The sequence below is a fragment of the Arachis duranensis genome, chromosome 5 (genome assembly GCF_000817695.3).
Source record: "Arachis duranensis cultivar V14167 chromosome 5, aradu.V14167.gnm2.J7QH, whole genome shotgun sequence".
NCBI classification, from domain to species: Eukaryota; Viridiplantae; Streptophyta; class Magnoliopsida; order Fabales; family Fabaceae; genus Arachis; species Arachis duranensis.
The window spans coordinates 97,247,012-97,266,011 of NC_029776.3; the positions used below are offsets into that span (position 1 = coordinate 97,247,012).

General features: G+C 28.5%; 2 protein-coding genes across 4 annotated transcripts in view; both read left to right on the forward strand.

The window, feature by feature from the left end:
• Positions 1 to 5,554, forward strand: part of LOC107490756 (uncharacterized protein At4g15970-like) — a 14,114-nt gene extending 8,560 nt beyond the window's left edge. For 2 of the 3 annotated variants that reach the window (XM_016111559.3, XM_021143300.2), the window contains exons 4-6: positions 3,018 to 3,499; positions 4,401 to 4,482; positions 5,349 to 5,554. In XM_016111559.3, the coding sequence (XP_015967045.2) occupies positions 3,018 to 3,499; positions 4,401 to 4,443 (525 nt within the window). In that variant the 3' untranslated portion in view covers positions 4,444 to 4,482; positions 5,349 to 5,554. The remainder of the gene's footprint in view (positions 1 to 3,017; positions 3,500 to 4,400; positions 4,483 to 5,348) is intronic. The other variant, XM_021143301.2, reaches the window with a different exon arrangement.
• Positions 5,555 to 6,778: 1,224 nt separating this feature from the next.
• Positions 6,779 to 17,725, forward strand: LOC127747430 (uncharacterized protein At4g15970-like). Its single transcript, XM_052261274.1, has 4 exons — positions 6,779 to 6,913; positions 8,040 to 8,233; positions 15,676 to 16,044; positions 17,156 to 17,725. The coding sequence occupies exons 2-4, from the start codon at positions 8,069 to 8,071 to the stop codon at positions 17,666 to 17,668; spliced, it is 1,047 nt and encodes a 348-aa protein (XP_052117234.1). The 5' UTR covers positions 6,779 to 6,913; positions 8,040 to 8,068; the 3' UTR covers positions 17,669 to 17,725.
• The last annotated feature ends 1,275 nt before the right edge of the window (positions 17,726 to 19,000 follow it).

The following is a 19,000-nucleotide window of genomic DNA, read 5'->3' on the forward strand; positions in this document are numbered from 1 at the left end:
ATTAATATCTTCTTCATTTGCAGTTGCACGCCACAATTATATTACTTTTTTCTTCTAATATTCTTAAAAAATTTTAAAAATATCCTTTAACGATTAATTTATTTTAATTTTATCCGTAACATTTTTATAGATTTTAATTTTGACAGTCAATCATTAATCAAATTTTTTTTTCAACTCTACCAATAAATATCAACAATCATTATCACTATTTTTTTCTTCCATGATCACCGTTGCCTTCAATAATTGCCGAGAGTGGATCATCTCCAATAAAAAAAACACTTGATGGTGTTAATTCACTTAATTGTTTAATCTCATCTTTCATTATTCTCTCTCATATTTATTTTTTGTCCCATTTATAAAATTAATAGTGAGGATCACACTTTATTCCCTCAAGTATTAAAAAAATTGGAAAAAACAACCATTTATACCCATGAACTTTACGAACGCTGACAACAAAAGTACCAGTTAAAGAAGGAAACTAATGTTGTATCCATCAAAAATGGATTTCATACGACAAAAGTACCCAAATTCTAAATTTATGTTGACTTTTTAATAAAATTTCAGAATTACCCCACCATTATCTTCAACCCTTCCTCTCTTCTTTCCCAAATCTCAAACACCTCCATTGCCTAAAAATCCTAATTTCAATACCTAAAAATCCCAAATTACCATCTTCCTAACCCTAATTTCAATACCCCTTTCAGCAAATTTCAACCCTCTCTTTATTCTTTTCATCAATTTTACCACCTCCTTCACCAACACCATCATTACCACCACCGTCACCAACCGTCAGCCTCATCTTCTACCTTCTCCACTATCACAACCATAAACAATAACAACAACTTCACTCTAACTTTTAATTTTACTTCTCATCATCACTTCTCCAATCTCAAATCCTATCAACACTCTATTACCGCCATTACCATCACCACCCTTCCTCCCTCACTTTCAATACAATGTCAGAAGGAGAAGCACCTTTGGATGTTAAAAATTGAAACTTTGGCAAGATCGCTTTGGTGGGGTCGCATGTGAGTAACACAGGAATCTTACACATGATGGTGGTGATTCAGGAGAATGAGAAAGTTCAATTTCTTTAATTATATAATAAATTTGTAATTTGTACTGTTGTAAATATAGAACCTTTTTCCATGGAGTCCATGAGGTTGAAGTGGACCTAGGAGGAGTTGAATCGCACCACAGGACTTTGCGCGCTGGATCTCGGTTTAGTCTCACTTCCGGAACTTCTCCATCTAGCGTTGCGTGGGAACGGATGGATTGCCTGGTTGCCTTATTGTCGTCTTTGTCATCGTCAGCGTGGAAAGATGGCGGCAATGGTGGTTATTAGAGTAGTAGAGAATAGAAGGTGGTTAAGGTAGTGGCAATGGAAGTGTTTGAGATTTGGAAAAGAAGAGAAGATGGGTTGAAGATAAAGAATGGGGTAATTCTAGAATTTTATTAAAAAGCCAACATAAATTTAAGATTGGGTACTTTTGTCGTACGGAATCTATCTTTGATGAATACAACGTTAGTTTTCTTCTTTAATGGGTATTTTTGTCAGTGTTCGTAAAGTTCATAGGTACAAATGGTTGTTTTTTCAAAAAATTGAGAGAATCCATTTCCAATCACCGTCCGCTGTCACCGCCATCTGTCATGAACGATGCCATGATTATCACCCTTCATACTCACCACTGCCCAACTACCCCTTCAAACCCCAACCATGCTTCCATCACACCTCGTTCTCATATTCGTCGCAACACCATAAACCCTTTTCAGTTCATCAGAAACTCAATCGATAACCTCCATCCCACTCTCATCACCACCACATTTCTGTTATCATTCCTTTTACTCACTGCCACCCCTTCCAAAATTTTTATTAATTCTTACAACCTACCATCACCAAGAACAACAACGATATCAGCAACAGCAACAACCACCACTCAACACAGATTTTAATAATAAAAACAAAAATCATAAGCAAATGGCAAGAAAATCAACGATGACAAGCGAAATAGTGGAAAACATAAAGGTTGTTACTGCGAGCGATGAAGGAGGCAAAGGTGGTTGTGATAGCAACGAGGGTGAATAATAATGGTCATGACGAGAGAGTTGAAAAAAGGCTGAGGTGGTTGTAGCGCTAGTGAATGATTGAGAAGGTAAATGCGATGGCAGGGCATGGTGTATGAAAGAGGCAGAAAGGAGATGATGGTGTGAGGGAAAGGGGTTTGGAAAGAAGAAAGGAAGGGTTTTCGAACGGAAATGATAATAATGAATATGTTGGTGAAAACTCAGGTCACATGAAGTTGATACCTAAGAGCTGTTGGATGAAAATTTAGTCAAATCAGTCAAATCATCTATCAACTCTCAGGTATCAACTTCGCGTGAAATCGACTTCACTTGAGTTTCACCGAATATGTTTTAGGGATAAAATTGAAAGAAAAAGTTGATTAATTGTTGACTATCAAAAAATTATCTCTAAGGAATAAAATTAAAATTTACTAAAATTAAAATAAAAAATAAAAATAAAATATGAGTATTTTTTAAAATAATAATTTAATTAAAAAATTAAATTCAAATATTTTGGATAAAATTTTCTAAATGTAACATTAAAAGACTAAATCAATACTTTACCTAAAGAACAATTGAAAGCAGCATTATAAATTATAATGCTCGTGTTAAAAGAAAATATAATATTTATGGTTTTGTTTTTTCTTTTCTACAAAAGAAAAAGGTTGTATGAAAATACCATCCTTATTTCCAAACTTAAGTATTGAATACACATACACCTTTACTAGGATTTAGACAGAGTCACTAAAAATTTGGAACAAAAGTTTTAACCGTGCTAAGAACTTCTAGTGACAAATTCGTTGGTTAATTTCCAATTGTTGGTAAAAGTCTTAAGAATTATTTTTATTGTCCCTACAAAATTAACTAAATAAATGCCATGTATACTAAAACTGTTTTTTCTTGTAGTAAAAAAAAATTAAGAAACTAAATATTGTTCTTTGATATCTTTATAGGATACTGATGTAATGTGGCTAAGGAACCCCTTCAAACATTTTCAAGAAGATGCAGATTTCCAAACTTCTTGTGATTATTTCACTGGAAACTCCTCAGATATGAATAATGCTCCAAACACAGGCTTCAGCTATGTAAAATCCAATGAAAAAACCATTTGGCTCTACAAGTTTTGGTTCAACTCTAGCAAACTTTACCCAAACTTGCATGATCAAGATGCGTTTAACATGATCAAGATTCACCCTAACATTTCCAGCATGAATTTGAAGATTAGGTTCTTAAGCACAACATATTTTGGTGGGTTTTGCCGGCCCAGTGACGACTTTAACCAAGTTTGTACAATGCATGCCAATTGTTGTGTTGGATTGGACAACAAAGTCAATGATCTTAAGATCTTGCTTCAGGATTGGAAAAATTACATGGCACTGCCTCAGATTGAGAAACAACAATCACATCGTTCTTGGACTGTTCCTCAACTTTGCAGGTAACGTAATTAACTTATGGTAACATGTGCCACAAAGATAGATAAGATTAATTCATTAATTTTTTTTATAATACCATTAATTAAAAAAATATTATTTACACACTAAAATTGATCGTATTTAATTTATTTTTAATATATTTTATATTAATAAATAATTTTAATGTATATCTAACATAATTATTAATTAAGATATAAATAGTTATTAATTAATCACTTATATACTTATATACGTGATTAATTATATACTACTAATTAAGTTTAAAAAAAGATTTCTTTTTATTTTTCTCAAAGAAAAATCGTTTAAAGGTGGATTTAATTTAGGAGATCACTTTAATAAAGATATTAAAAATGTCTTTTTTTTAAAGACGTTTACATGTGTCATGATATTATTGGACATATTTATTAAATCGGTTAATAATTTATTTTTAATAAAACATAACGAAATTGATTTATTATAGCAACAATAATAAACCCAATAGTTCGCATTATAATTATTAGACTCAATTTGATTCGATCGATTTACACAATCTAAACTGAATCATATTTAAACTTTTTGATAAAAAAAAATAAATATATTCCTGATTTTTGTTTTAAAAAAGAATCATAATCTAGTAGGTTATATAAATTGGTCGGTTTACCAGATTTCATAAGAATTAAGTTTATTGTTATTGTTATAAAAAAAATTAATTTTATTCTAATTTATTAAAAAATTCAAAAATAACCGATTTATTAATACATCCAATAATAATGCAATACATAACTATCTTACAAAAAAAATTACCCGTCTTTATGGATCCTCCTTTAGTCCTTTAATTTATTATGTTGTATTAATCGTCCTAATCCCCTATAATTTTATGCTTCTAGTCTTGTCCACGTACTAACAATTTTGACATTATGAAAGGACTTCCTTCCAACGAATGCATCAGAGGCACAATAAACGTTGAGTATGAGGACTGACAACAATACATTAATTAACTATAAAGGTACGAGAATAATCGTGCAATTATTTTTAATCTACATTTCTAAATGAATATTATTAGAGCCAAGTATCCAGTAGCAAGGCAGAGAATGAAGATCATAATAATTATTTAAAAATAAGTTAAGACCAAAGGTGTCTAAAGGATCGGAGGCTTCGTACTACTATTGTAGGAACAATTTGTTTATATTTACTATTACTTGGTTAGATTTTTCAGAGGTTTTGAATTTCTATTAGGTTTCTGGTTTTGGTTGATGCATCTCTATGTAACCTCTCTCAACTCCCGTGGACGTGTTGAGTGGTATAACTAGTTAACTACGAAAAAAAAAATTGTATCCAATATATATATATATATTATTCAAATCAACTATTTCAAAATTTATTTTTATCTATAATGATTTTCAAGAATATTGTGCATGCATAAAAAATTACCAATTAGATCAATTATCATATATTTATACAAGACAAAGCTATATAAAATATTAGAAGAGGACTAAAAATATTTATATAATAAAATAAGACTAAAATAAAATTTTAAAAGAAACTAAACTAAAATTTACATATAAAAAATTAAAATTAGGGGAATCATTGCTCCTTTTCTCTCCATGTAACTTCGCTCCTGTATTTATGTATAATTATATGTATCTTGTTTCATATATATATTTTTAATATATATTTATATTTTAATTAATTATTGGTCTCTGATTTGATAGTTCATTTTAGTATACATATAATATGACACAATAAATTATTACAAAAGTGATACCTTTAGTTGAAATTCATGATGTATAAAATTAAATAGATTATGTATTTTTTGGAATGGTCATCAATTAACACCATTCAAGTGCTGATTTTTGTTAACTTTAAGAATAGGTTTTGAAGGTTGGAGCATTGTTTCATCCAGTCTTCTACTCATCACAGCAAAGGATTTAGGTTGTCATGCCAATCGTTAGGTTGAGTTCTTGAAGAAATTCCATACAACTAGAATCAGCGAAGATAGAAGAGAAAAAGGGAAGAGAGAAGTTAGGAATTTGGAAGAAAGGAAAGACTTGATTAAATTTTATGAATATGGAAGTATATGTATGGTTAGAGATTTAAAAGTTTAAAAATTAAATTGAGATAATTAGATATAATAAAACAATATTTTTTGTATTAAATATACTTTTTTTTTAAAAAAGTGATATCTTTTGTGATATTATTTTAAGACGATTATTCGATAAAAAATCGAATCAGTTCGATCGATTTACCTTTTTTTTTGACTGATTATCTAACCATTGGTTTTAATAACGTTTTATCATGTCTTCTATACTGGTTTAGTTGCCAATTTTTAGTTAACCTGGTTGTACTAACCAAGTTTGTTTATTCTAGAAATTAGAACCATGAATACAATGACAAATTGGCAAATACATACATTGGTAAATAATTATTTTATTTTATTTATTAAAAGAAATCCTTTAAAGAATATACGAAGAATTTATTCCGAAGTCATTAAGTTGTTAAAAATGTACTTTTTTTAATAAAAAATAATTTTTTATTTTTATTAATAATAAATAAATAAACATAATAAATAGTATGACTTTAGTCTCTAAGATATATGTAAAAAAAAATTTCGTTTCTAACATTTTTTACATACAAAATCGTCCTTAAAGTTTAATTTTAAAATCGTCCTTATCTTAGATACTAAAATTGTACGGAGGTGTCAGCAGAAACAGAAACAAAGGTGGATCGTGGTCAACTTCTTCTTCCCTTTCCCATATTTTTTCTTCCTTTTCTGCTTCGCAGGAGTAGAAATACTCTCTTTCTCTTATCTTTTAAATTTTATTATTTTTTGTTATAGATAATTTAGTCTAAAATTTTAATGTTTAAGTAAAAAAGACGATTTTAAAATTTGATTTTAAATCTTAGAGATGATTTTATATAAAAAAAAGATTGGAAACGAAAAAATTTTTAACCTATACCTTAAGGACCAAAATCGTACTTAACCTAAGATATTCAAATATCAACAAACTTTAATTTTTCAAAAAAATATTTTACAAAAATTTTTTTATTAGAAACTCATGGAAACAAATTCAAAAGTTATATAAAAAGTTATGACATACAATGAACTTTTCTAAATATAATAAATTGAAGAATTATTGACTTGATACAGAAAAGAAAAAAAATTAAAGAAAAGAATCAAAAGATAATGTCAAAAGAAAATTGGGTCAAACCAATTTAATGATGATCATTGATAGTCACATTAGGGAAATTTTATCTTACCTTTTAATATAGTGAGAAGTAGACTGTTTTTATTTCATTATATACATACATACATTTCACAAATATATATGGAGAGAGAGAAGCACACCACAACTGATGCTCCTTTTATTTGATCAATCTTTGGAACTGAGAACTACATACACATTTTGAGGCTTTTCCAGCAGTGTCGTCTACACCAGGTTCTGAGACAAGTTTCAATATCTTCTGCTTTAATTTCAGTTGTTGTTTTTGGGTACCTATTACATCTCATAGGCAGAAAAAAAATGAATTTTTTTTTACTTAATATTTATAATTTTTTAATAAAATTCTTAGTGTTTTATTTTATCTAAAATGTTAAAGACAAAACTCAAAACGTCCAGAGATAATTTTAACATAAATTGATATCGTTAAAAATAAAATTAAATAAAATAAAACGTTAGAAATATTAAAAAAATAAATTTTAAAAACAAAAAATATATTTTAAAAGAAATTACACATCTCACTCTCCATTCTAATAAAATTGTTTATCTTTACTGATTTTTTCCTATTTATTTTTTTGGGTAATGCCTCGGTTTTCCAGAAAAGTATTGATAATTTTTTTTTTCAAAATTTCCATATTACTTAAATTTCAGATTCAAGGGATGAAAATATCTGATAGTTTAATTTCGTATATTTTTTAATAAACTAAATATGTAATAACATGAATTTATTGACCACTCCATGTTGACCATTCTTTTTTATATACTAGTCGATTAATTAATGGGCACTTAATGTAAGATTAATCAAAATAATAAGTATTTTTTTAATTAGTAGTCTTGGTTACATTTTATAAACGAAAATAAAAAAAATTCTTATAGTTTCTTCTTTTAATATTAAGAAAGTAGATGAAAAAATATATTAATTTGATTTATATAAAGCTGTATATTAGGTGTCTATGCTATAATAACTTAAAAAAATATAATTAAAATTAAAGAAGTTTTTTTTTATCTTTAACATTTTTTGTAAAATAAAAAATATTATTAAAATATAAAAAAACAACCACCATAAACGTAAATATCCAAGACTGATCATGTCTAAATTATTCCCCAAGCATAATAAAATTGTATATTTCTTTGTATCGAAATTCAGTGAAACTTGTACTTCTTAAAGGAACGAATGCACCATGTTAATACACACATAAGCAAATATGATATAATATTTTTTGTAAGCATACCGTAGCATTCAACTTTTTTTGGGTTGGGTGAACCGTGCAACTCTTAATTATGTCTAATTGAAAGTTCACAATGACATTAATAAGGGCAAATGACCTTATTTATTTATTTTCAGCACCCAACTTTTTGCTATCAAAGTAAGTAATGAAGAAGGCCCCTATTAACAACTTCATTGCAAGATATGGATACAACCACTTCCTTTGGCTAAGAAGATCCATGCACATGCTTTTTGTTGGATTGGTCTTGTTGTGGATGATTCTCTTATACTATTATGCTTCTACTCGTTACTTCATTCATGTGTCAACAAAGGTGTGCCCCTCTCTCTCTCTCTTTCTCTTATATATTGTCGGTTATTTCGGTTATTCTGTTTTCTATATCTTGTTCTATATTCTAAGTCACTTACTCTTAGTCATAAGTATACAAGCATTGTTCTCTAGCTAATATACATTATTAGTCTCTCCCTCTCCCCAAGATGTATAACTTATTATATCTTCGTGACTAAACCACCAAAAGTAACCATGAAAAATTGATTCGCTGACAAAAATAACCATAAAAGATTAAAACTCCTCAGATATCCATAATTGGTTTGTTTCGTTTGTCAAATGTGACCAAATATTAATAAAATATTATTAAATTATACAATGTGTCCACATCCATTGCAATACATGGATTAATTTTTTTATTAAAATTGCATTTATTTAATTTTATTTATTTAGTTTATTAAAAAAAATGTTACTCTTTGAAGCATTGAAATTAGAAGAAGAGAAAGAGGTGTTAGCCTCTCCCTTTTGAGCGTGACATTAATCATGCCCTAACAGAACAATTTTTCATCTTCTTCTTCTCTAGCGTACTCCCGTAAGATTTAGAACATGATTGATGTCACGCTCAAAAAGGAGGAGTTAACACCTCTTTCTGTTCTTCTAATTTCAATGCTTCAAAGAGTAAGTTTTCTTTTTCAATAAACTAAATAAATGAAATTAAATAAATGCAATTTTAATCCAAAAAAAATTTAATCCACGTAAGGTATTCTTTTGCCACGTTACAATGGATGTGGATATATTGTATAATTTAATAACATTTTATTAATATTTGATCACATTTGATAAACGGAACAAATCAATTGTGAATATTTGAAGAATTTTAATCTTTCATGGTTACTTTTGTCAACAAATCAATTTTTTATGATGGTTATTTTTGGTGGTTTAGGCTATCTTTATGGTATAAGAGCATCTTAGATTATGTGAAAACTAGCCGAACAAATTTGAATAATGTAAGTTTAAAGTCCACAATTAACAGACTCATCAAGATCACTCAACACACAAAATAACTTGCAATATTTTCTTTTGCATACTCAGATACACACACATATGTTTGTAGCTTCATGAGATTTCTAGTGTATGAATCAGTTATTTGTTTGGTTCACAGTAAACTCATATCTAACGTGGTCTCTTTTAAAACCAATCTTATAGATATTTTTTTTGTTTGAAGCATCTTCTTGGTGAATTTGTAAAATAACTATATTTTTTTATGTATTTGTAAGATATTTGATCCATGCTCTTTAGAAGAACAATATTCTATCAATATTTTTTTCTCATTTACTAAATCTCTAATATTTTAAAATAGAATATCAATATATTTTGATTTTCTATGAAATGTTAAATTTTTAAAAAGTACAATAACTAATTTGTTATTATAAAATATTGGTGTGAGAGTATTTTATTTCTTATTCAATTCTGTAAGAAATTTTTTAACCATATTTTTTATGTTGCTATATATTCTATTTTTATTGTAGAGAGAGTAATTACTATTTTTTTTTAATGAACAAGAAGTTATACTAAAAATGAAATGTAAATTTTGGATTATTTTTTCTTGTTTTTATGTCTTCGGCCCGGTCATTAACCATTAGTATAACTCATAACACTACAACAAATACATAAATTAGTGGTGATTTTTTTTGTTATTTGTGGGAGGTTTTAAACCGTTATAAAATCGCTCTTCAAGAGTTTTTCAACCATCATCTATTAGCTCATGAGAATTAATTACTACGGCGATTTTCAGAAACTATTGGTATAACTGTCACTATACAAATATTTCACGTGAAATTGCATAACAATAATTTTAAACTGCCACAATATGTCCAAACAGGATAATATTTTTTTTGTCAAAAGTAGTTAATTTTTTATTTATTAAATAAAACTGGACCAAAAAAGCTTCAGACAATAGAAGAATGAGATATTCTATCGTAACCAAATTGTAAAAAAAATAACTAAAAGAGAAAAAGAAAACTTAGTTAATGTATCTATAATATTTATCTTCTTTACTTATCCTTTTCACATCGAAGAAAAGTTGCTGAGTCGAGAGAGAATTGCCGTCAAAGATGAATGAGTTGTGTGCTTTCGATATTAGCTAGAAAAGATTAACAGTGAGTAATAAATATTCTTTTCTATTCCTCTTCTTCTTCAAATTATCAAATATTATCGTCCACCATTTTTCAAAAAATTGTGTTGGGGTTTATATTGAAGGTTTGGAGTTCCGATTCTTGCAAAACAGTGTTGGAGTGGACACAAAATTAAAGATTAAGCAATGCTCAATAGATTCTTACAATTACTTGCATCTTGAGAGAAAATTGGAGAGATTGTTGCAATTCTTTGATGAAGTCTTTGACCAATCAATAAACCACTGTACATCACCTTCCACAAAAAATCCTAACTTTAGGCTGACATTTGAGATCCCAGATTGAAAACATTAAACACTTTTCCTGACATAGCTCCGACAGAAATTCGACGAGAGGTTGAAAAATTTAGAAAGCTAGGTAGTAGTCTGAAGTAACTAAATATTTTCCATCTTTGGTTCTCTCTCCAGATTAGTACATCTTCTTCTTCTCTAATTTCAGTTTGCAATATGAGTTGTGCTATTTTTGGGATGAAATTTTATGAGATTACTTGATGATTTTATTGTCTATCTTGCGTAATAAATTATAAGATCCATTGTATTTGCGGTTGATGTTCAAATTATCCATGCTTGCTATTAGAAAATTGTTTGTCAACTACATATCTTCAACTATTCCCACATAATTATCCCTTCCAATTTTTCAGTGTAATCTTTTTTCAAAATTTTTTTTGTCCTTAATAAAGTTTCTCCATCCCCAAGACAGATTGTTACCAACCTCAGCTTTCAAAAATTTTGAGAATCTGAAATATTTATTTTTATAGACCTTAAAAATCAGAGATTTTGTCGTGGACAGTAATCTCCAGTCCTATTTATCCAGCATTGTTAAGTTAAAAGCTCTCTCAAATCTTTAATACTGAGCCTTCTCTGATTCTTAGGTCGACAGACAGCACTCCATTTCACTAGTGTAATTTTCTTTCTGATCTTTGTTGTTCCACAAAAATCATATAATCATTTTATAAATCTCATCAAGCAAAATTTTCGGTAGTTTAAAACAGCTAAGAGTGTATATAAGGATAGTTGATACCACTGCCTTAATAAGAACATCTCTGCCACTAGCCGATAGTAGGAACTTTTTTCACTACTGTAATTTTTTAGCCACCTTATTCTTCACGTAGTTAAAAATAGCTTTTTTAGATTTGTGAAGAATCACGGAAGGAAGGCTACGTATTTGTCTTAATTGTCCACATGTAAAACTTGTAATAAGACTACTAAATGATTTCTCACTCCTTCAGGGGTATTATTGCTAAAAAACACAAATAATTTGTGTAAATTAACCATCTGTATACTAATTTGACTATAGATGTTAAGGGTATTAAGTAAGTTCAGATAGTCCTCCTACAAAATTCGACTAATTAAACAATATAGAGTCATATGCAAAGAATAAATGATTGATCATAGAACATCTTTGGTTCAATCTCAAACCTTTAATTTGATGTCTCTGTTCTCTTCTTTAGAGCAGATAAGATAACCTTTTTGCATAAAAAAAATAAATAGGAGAAAAAAGGATCTCCTTATCAGAGTTTTTTACATGACTTAAAAAAACTATGAAATTGGCATTCTACAATAACAAAGTACAAAATAATTGTCACACACTCCTTCAATCAACCCATCCACCTTTTACAAAAATCGATACCCTCCATCACTGCCCAAACAAAACTCTACTCAATTCTGTCATACGTCTTGCTCATGTCCAATTTAAGAGCAATCTCATAATCACTATATCACTTGTTCTTCAAATGATGCATGAATTTATGAGTATATAGAATATTGTTACTAATAAGCTAGTCTATAATAAATACATCCTGATTATCACTAATTACCTTATTCATTATGTTGCATGCGATAAATCAGAATCTTAAACACTATCTTGTAAAAAATGCTACTTAAATTGGTGGGTTTGATTTGTTTCATAATATGAGTATTATCCATCTTAGGAATAAAAAACATATGAGTATGGTTAAAAGTCCTTAACATATGCCCACCATAAAAGAAGATAAAAATAGTACTTAAAACAATATTTTTAATAATACTTTAGTAGAATTGAAAAATTTTTACAGTAAAACCATCATCACCTGGATATGAGAAAGGATTAATAAAAAAGACAATTGTCTTCACTTCTTCCTCTGAGACCAGTTTGGTTAACATTCAATTAGTACTATCACAATTTTGCAGGGTAAATCATTTAGTACTTCAGCAGGGCTACTCGGATAAGAGGACTTAAATAAGTCTTTAAAAATATTCTTGTGCTATGGATGTAATTCCAACTGGGTCTGACTTAATTCTTTCATTTTTATCTTCTAAACTACTGATTTTGTTCTTGCAACTTTTAGTCTGGAATTTAGAGTGAAAGAATTTAGCATTGTTATCACTCCACTTGACCATTGAACCTGAGACTTCTCTTTTTAAAATCTTTCCTCTATTTCATACACATCTTCCAAGCCAGTTTTCATCTGTCTAATTAATTTACTATTGGAATCCTCACCCTTATCTTTCTTGGCAATTAGTTTGATAGAATAGGCATTGATTTGTATTTTAATTTGAATTATAGTTAGAGATTTTTTGCCATTCCACCAGGACATGTCTACATTTTTTAAGCTTTTGGAACAATTTGAACATTGGAGAACCCTTTACATTTATTCTCCATAACTGTAGAACTATATTCTTCACCTCTTTCTCATAACACAAACACTCTGAAAACGAAATCTGTGTTTTGCTTTAAAGGAATTAATATCGAAATTAAGTAGGAGAGGGCAATGATCAGAACCAACATCACTCAAGTGAAAAATGATTGTTCTAGGATAGTCTATTAGATTACTATTAAATTATCTATTACTCTAAGTAAATTTTCTTCTTTCAAATCCCAAATCTACTAGTCTTCCATTTGATAAAATTAAAAATATTCTGAATGAAAGTAACAAATTCATCCACCTTCCTTCCTTCTCATGGTAAGTAAGTAGTTATAGAATTAAAGCCACTAATAATTAAATAATGCTCACTTATGTTAGCCATAATATTTAGAATTTGGCTAAATTGTGCTTCTCTTTGTCTCTCGTCAATGTACAAATAAACTCCCATCACATCCCATATCTTTTGGCTTATAGAGTCCTCCAATTTAAAATATACTAAGTAATCTTCATATTGCATAATCTGTATTTTCTCCTCTTCCATGCTATCATTAAACCTCCTGCCATCTATCTTGGATCAACACAAGAAATTCTTATAAAACCAACATCTCCAAAAATTCTTTCCATAGTCAAGGAAGTGTTTTTTGTTTCGCATAAAAAAACCACATCACGAGAATGAATCAAATACAATCCTTTAATGTTGTGAATTGTAAGAAATTTTTCTAAATTCCGATAGTTTTACATTATCATCTTTATGGATCCTTGAATGCCATTTTTGGGTGGCACCCTCCCTTTTCTCATTCACCATCATGTGATCATGGTAGATTTTTTTTGCCTTTGACTTCACTTTCTTTTCTTCTAAACTTCGTTTAACTCCGGTTAGTAGGCTGTTAGACTGAGATCTTCTTGCTATCTTTTTCAGATTCTATTGTTCTCATCATTTTTCTTATGACTCCTACTATTAAAACAAAGTAGTTTAGTCCCTTCTAGTACTCCTTTCCTGGTTTTTGATCTGTTGACAGTGTTAAAATTATTTGAGATATTTTTATTAACTTTAATCTCTTTCAAAATAGCCATTGGTTCCTCTCTATCATGCCTCATGGACCTACTTTAAGCCTCCTTCTCCTTGATGCTCACCTGTTTTCTTGCTTCTCGAACTAATAGATTTACAAAACCGTATAAAAGCCAAGCTGGAGGTGGTTTCCTCATAGGTTGAGATGAGGAAAAATTTTGCTGGCTCTTGTTAGCACTGTCACATCTATAGTCTTCCTCAATTCTCCTACCCACTTGATCTGCTTTTAGTCAAGCACCAATCTAGTCTTGCTTAATCTGATTTGCAGCAAAATTATCCATAAACTTTGTACAACTTTTCTATCATGTCTTAAGTAAGTGCAATAAGTGTAAAAATTTTCAACTCGTTTGTATCTCAAACCCGCTTCTACAAATTTATTATTCAGAGCATTCATTCACATGTTATCCAACATTTTTTCTCCCCTTATGCCAATGGAATATTTATACAATGCGTACAATGGAGGTTTATGGAGTATTAGAGATATAACCATTAGTGCTACAAACTTTTGGGATGAATGGTATCATGACATGGTATTAGAGCGCTAGATCCGAAAAGTCAAGAATTTGATCCTTGGTGAACCCCAAAATTAGTTTAAGTTTTTGGGAAGATGTTTATTATCCCTAGTACTCGGATGGTTATTCTAGATAGTACAGGATGTTCATTTTGTAACTCAATAGCCTATTGTACACATTGTACAAGTAGTCCATTGTCTCCCTAAAAAGATCCTTAGAATTTTAGCCTTTAAAATACGAGATTCTTTTCTCTTAACACTAAAAAAGGCAACATCAAGAATCCCACTGAACTTCTTACCTAATTTCTTCTCTACCTCTAACGTTTTAAACTATTCTGAAAGAGCACATAGTTAAGCCGTCGAGAAGACATAGTAGTGAAGCCTTAGCCATTAATAGTTATTACCTTAAACAACATTAGCTCACAATATTTACTTTGTTAGTATTTTTATAATGAATACCATCATTTAAAATACCTTCAAATAACGGCCAATCTTTTTTTTTTCCTATTTGCGTATAGTAGGAATAAGGCTCCGTTATAAATATGTTATGTAATCCAACTACTAACACTATCTGATCTGATTGCAGTTTATTATGAGATGCTTCTAATCAAACTCTTATAATAAGTAGAATTTATCATTCTTTCTTTGTCTTTTGTCAATAAGTTACACTTCTTTTTCATCAGAGTAGAAACTCATGATCATTTTGAATGTTTCATTTGAAACTTTTTCAAAATGTTACTATTATAATTTTACTGATAAATAAAAAATTCTCCATCTTTTTGAATAATTTTTATACCAAAAAAATAAGATATCAATGTCATGTCAGTCATTTTAAAATTTGTCATTTATCATGTGTCATTCTAAATCATTGCTAGATCAGCTTATGAGCTCTTACTCCTAATCCACCCTAACTATTATTCTTGTTTTTATTTTATTCCTATTATAGTAATGACTTACTTTTAATTTCTTTTATTCGTGTTTCTCACTTCCCATTTCATTTCGATACTATGTTGTGATATCTATTGAGATGCTGATGAATTTCGATATTTGAACTCTTGATATTATTCTCCTCAAAATTTGAACTGTTTATCAGGAAAAGTATGACCCAAAGCTAGAAAGTATTCTAAGAAATGCATCCATGAAGGACAACACAGTTATCATCACAAGTTTGAATGAAGCATGGGCAAAACCAGGTTCAATATTTGATGTGTTTCGAGAGAGTTTTCGAGTTGGAAACGACACAAAAAATTTCTTAAATCATTTGGTGGTAATAAATTGGGATCAAAAGGCACAAGCACGTTGCCAAGCCATACACCCATATTGTTATCAGATTGAATCAAAGAGCGAGAATGCCACATCAAAGGAAGCATTTTTTATGACCAAAGACTACCTCCACATTGTGTGGAGAAAAATTGAGTTTCTTGGCTTTGTTCTTCAAATGGGGTACAACTTTGTCTTTACGGTACGTCGATTTTTTTTATCTCAAATAATCAATTTCTTTATCAAACATGACTTTCTACGTACTGTTTTTCATAATTGTGAATCTCTATTTGGTTGTAAATATATATCCAGTTTGATTATATGTAGTCATGGAGTTTGTTTATAATTGTGATTTTTTTTCATTATATTTTTATGAAATTGATCTTAAATTTGAATTTAGTTTGCATTATTCTTTCGGTAATATTATATTAGAAATATAATAATTTAAAATTAACTTATTTACCCTAACGTTCATAATTTTATTTATGTAATAATCATAATTATATATTATTATATTAATATTATTCAATTATTTTAACAGTAATTAAAAAATATAAATAAAATAAATAGTAATTAAAAAATATAAATAAGATAACTTTTATACTATTTAGTTATGTTTGTTTATAAGTATAAGAAACTAAAATATGAATATAATGATGCAAAATTATGTTATTATTTGGCAGAAGATATATAAATAACGACATTATGTCTGAAAATATTAAATTAGTAAATTTTATATCTTTTCTAATAAGAAAGACACAGTAACACTCAACGGAGTCACAATTTATATTTTGTTTTTATTGTTTTTTATAATTATATTTTTTATCATTCTATTTTTTTAAAATTGTGTTAAGAAAAAAATTAATTAAATTTTTTATTATTTATTTTATTTTATATTCAGTTTATTATCAAATAAAATATTTAAAAAAATAACTTTTATATTTATATCTTTTGTGTCTTATTTTAAATGTGATATCTCAATTTGTTTTGGTTTCAAAACCAAATATTTTTGTATTCTTTTAGAACTGTGGAGCTAGCCTGAATTTCTATATATACACTATAATAACTCATGATGGCTGATGATCTTATGGCGTTTACGTAGGATTAAGAAAAAAAAAAACATGAAAACTATTTTTAACTGTTTCCCATATTCTAATCTTTATTTTGTAATGTAGCAAGTTTTGAATTGTTTTGACATCTAACTTAATTAAGAAACTTAATTAGGTTGAAAATTACTTATACACACCTAACACTTAACACTACTACCGCCACAATTTCTTGAAATTTTTTTTATGTATTCCTTTAATTTGCAGGATACTGATATAATGTGGCTAAGGAACCCCTTCAAATATTTACAAGAAGATGCAGATTTTCAAACTTCTTGTGATAATTTCAATGGCGACTCCTCCGACCTAGATAACGCTCCAAATACAGGGTTCAGCTATGTAAAATCCAATGAAAAAACCATTTGGCTCTACAAGATTTGGTTCAATTCTAGGAAGGACTTTCCCAACATGCATGATCAAGATGTGTTCAACGAGATCAAAAAACTCCCTCAAATCTCAAGCATGAACCTGAAAATTAGGTTTCTTAGCCCAGAATATTTTGGCGGATTTTGTGAGTACTTCAAGGATTTTAACAAGCTTTGTACGATGCATGCTAATTGTTGTGTTGGATTGAAGAACAAAATCCATGATCTTAACAACTTTCTTGAGGATTGGAGCAAGTACCGGGCGTTGCCTCAAAACATGAAAGGCAAAAAGGCACATTATTATCATTCTTGGAGTGTGCCATCATCATGCAGGTTCTATCCTAGTATAGAGTAGAAATATAAAATTATATAGGCGTTGGAATAGATTTTAATAAATTAAACTCCGATGTTATAGAAATGTATTCTTGATAATAACAAAAAATAAAATTTTATACTATATAAGAAATGAATTTTGATTTACGTATAATAATTTCATTAAGTGTGATCGTTGGAATTTTTGTATTATTCCTAAATTTGAAGATTATTCATGATAAATTATTAAAAAAATATTTGAAAATGGAAGCATATTTTAAATTCGTGAATATGATAGAGAGAATTTGACTATTATAATTCTTTAATTTTCTTCTATCAAAATCTACTGAATTCTTATTTTAAATTGAATAACAACTTTCTAATAGAACAAAGATTGTATGCAAGATTATTTTTGGTACATTAGAAACCAAAATTTTGAAATTGTATTTATATATGGCTATTGGTTCTCATTAAATTCTGAAGTTCAAAGTAAAATAGAATATTTTGTTTTATTTTTATTTAAACTCAAATAAAAAAAATAATGACTTATTTCATTTAATATTTATAATAATAAATGAGATCACTTATATAAGTTATATAATATGAAATAGCTAATGTAATTATAATCAATTATATGTATTGTAACACCCTTATTACCAGAATATCACGCTTTCGGTTGTGCCATTCTGATAGCAAAGATATTACGATGACTTTCATATACTTAATAATAAAATAGGAGCATTTTTAACTCGAAATCGTGTCACTGTTTTTTTTGAAAAACCAATTTTTTTTTTCATTTTACAAACATGCATATATAAACAAATTCAATCACAATCTTTATATACGTATATATACATAAACATATGAAATTTCTCATACAAGTAACTTACAAATATTATAAACGTACATATCATTACAACTCCTATCCCTCTTTACGGAAATATAATAACAAAGGAAAAGGAAAAAACTATAACTAATATATAAATATACAATATAACCAGAGGTACAGGAAAAATTTCATAAAAATCCTCATCTATCCTGAAAAGAGAAGTTTGTAAGGGGTGAGAACCTAACCACACAATCTTATTATAGGAGTTTTAGAATTGTTATAAGAAGATATATATAAAAGAAAACCGTTTTCAATCGTAGCAATCATCATTTGTCTTAAAAACCTTTTTTAAAAACCAACAGTTAATCATCCAAAATCCAAATTCATATTTTTCTTATAAAATCTTAAAAGTTACCTAAGTTGTTTGAATGATTATTCTGTTTCAAGCATATGTTCATCAATTCTATATTGAACCAATTAGATTTTTTATACTTTGTTAAACTTCACACAAATAAATCACGGCTTTCGACCCATCACATAATCAAT

Excerpts from the sequence above, each read along its gene's own strand:
- LOC127747430 (XM_052261274.1), top strand. The coding sequence starts at position 8,069 with ATGAAGAAGGCCCCTATTAACAACTTCATTGCAAGATATGGATACAAC. Across the intron at positions 8,234-15,675 it reads TCATTCATGTGTCAACAAAG|GAAAAGTATGACCCAAAGCT; the intron begins GTGTGCCCCTCT and ends ACTGTTTATCAG. Across the intron at positions 16,045-17,155 it reads GGTACAACTTTGTCTTTACG|GATACTGATATAATGTGGCT; the intron begins GTACGTCGATTT and ends TTTAATTTGCAG.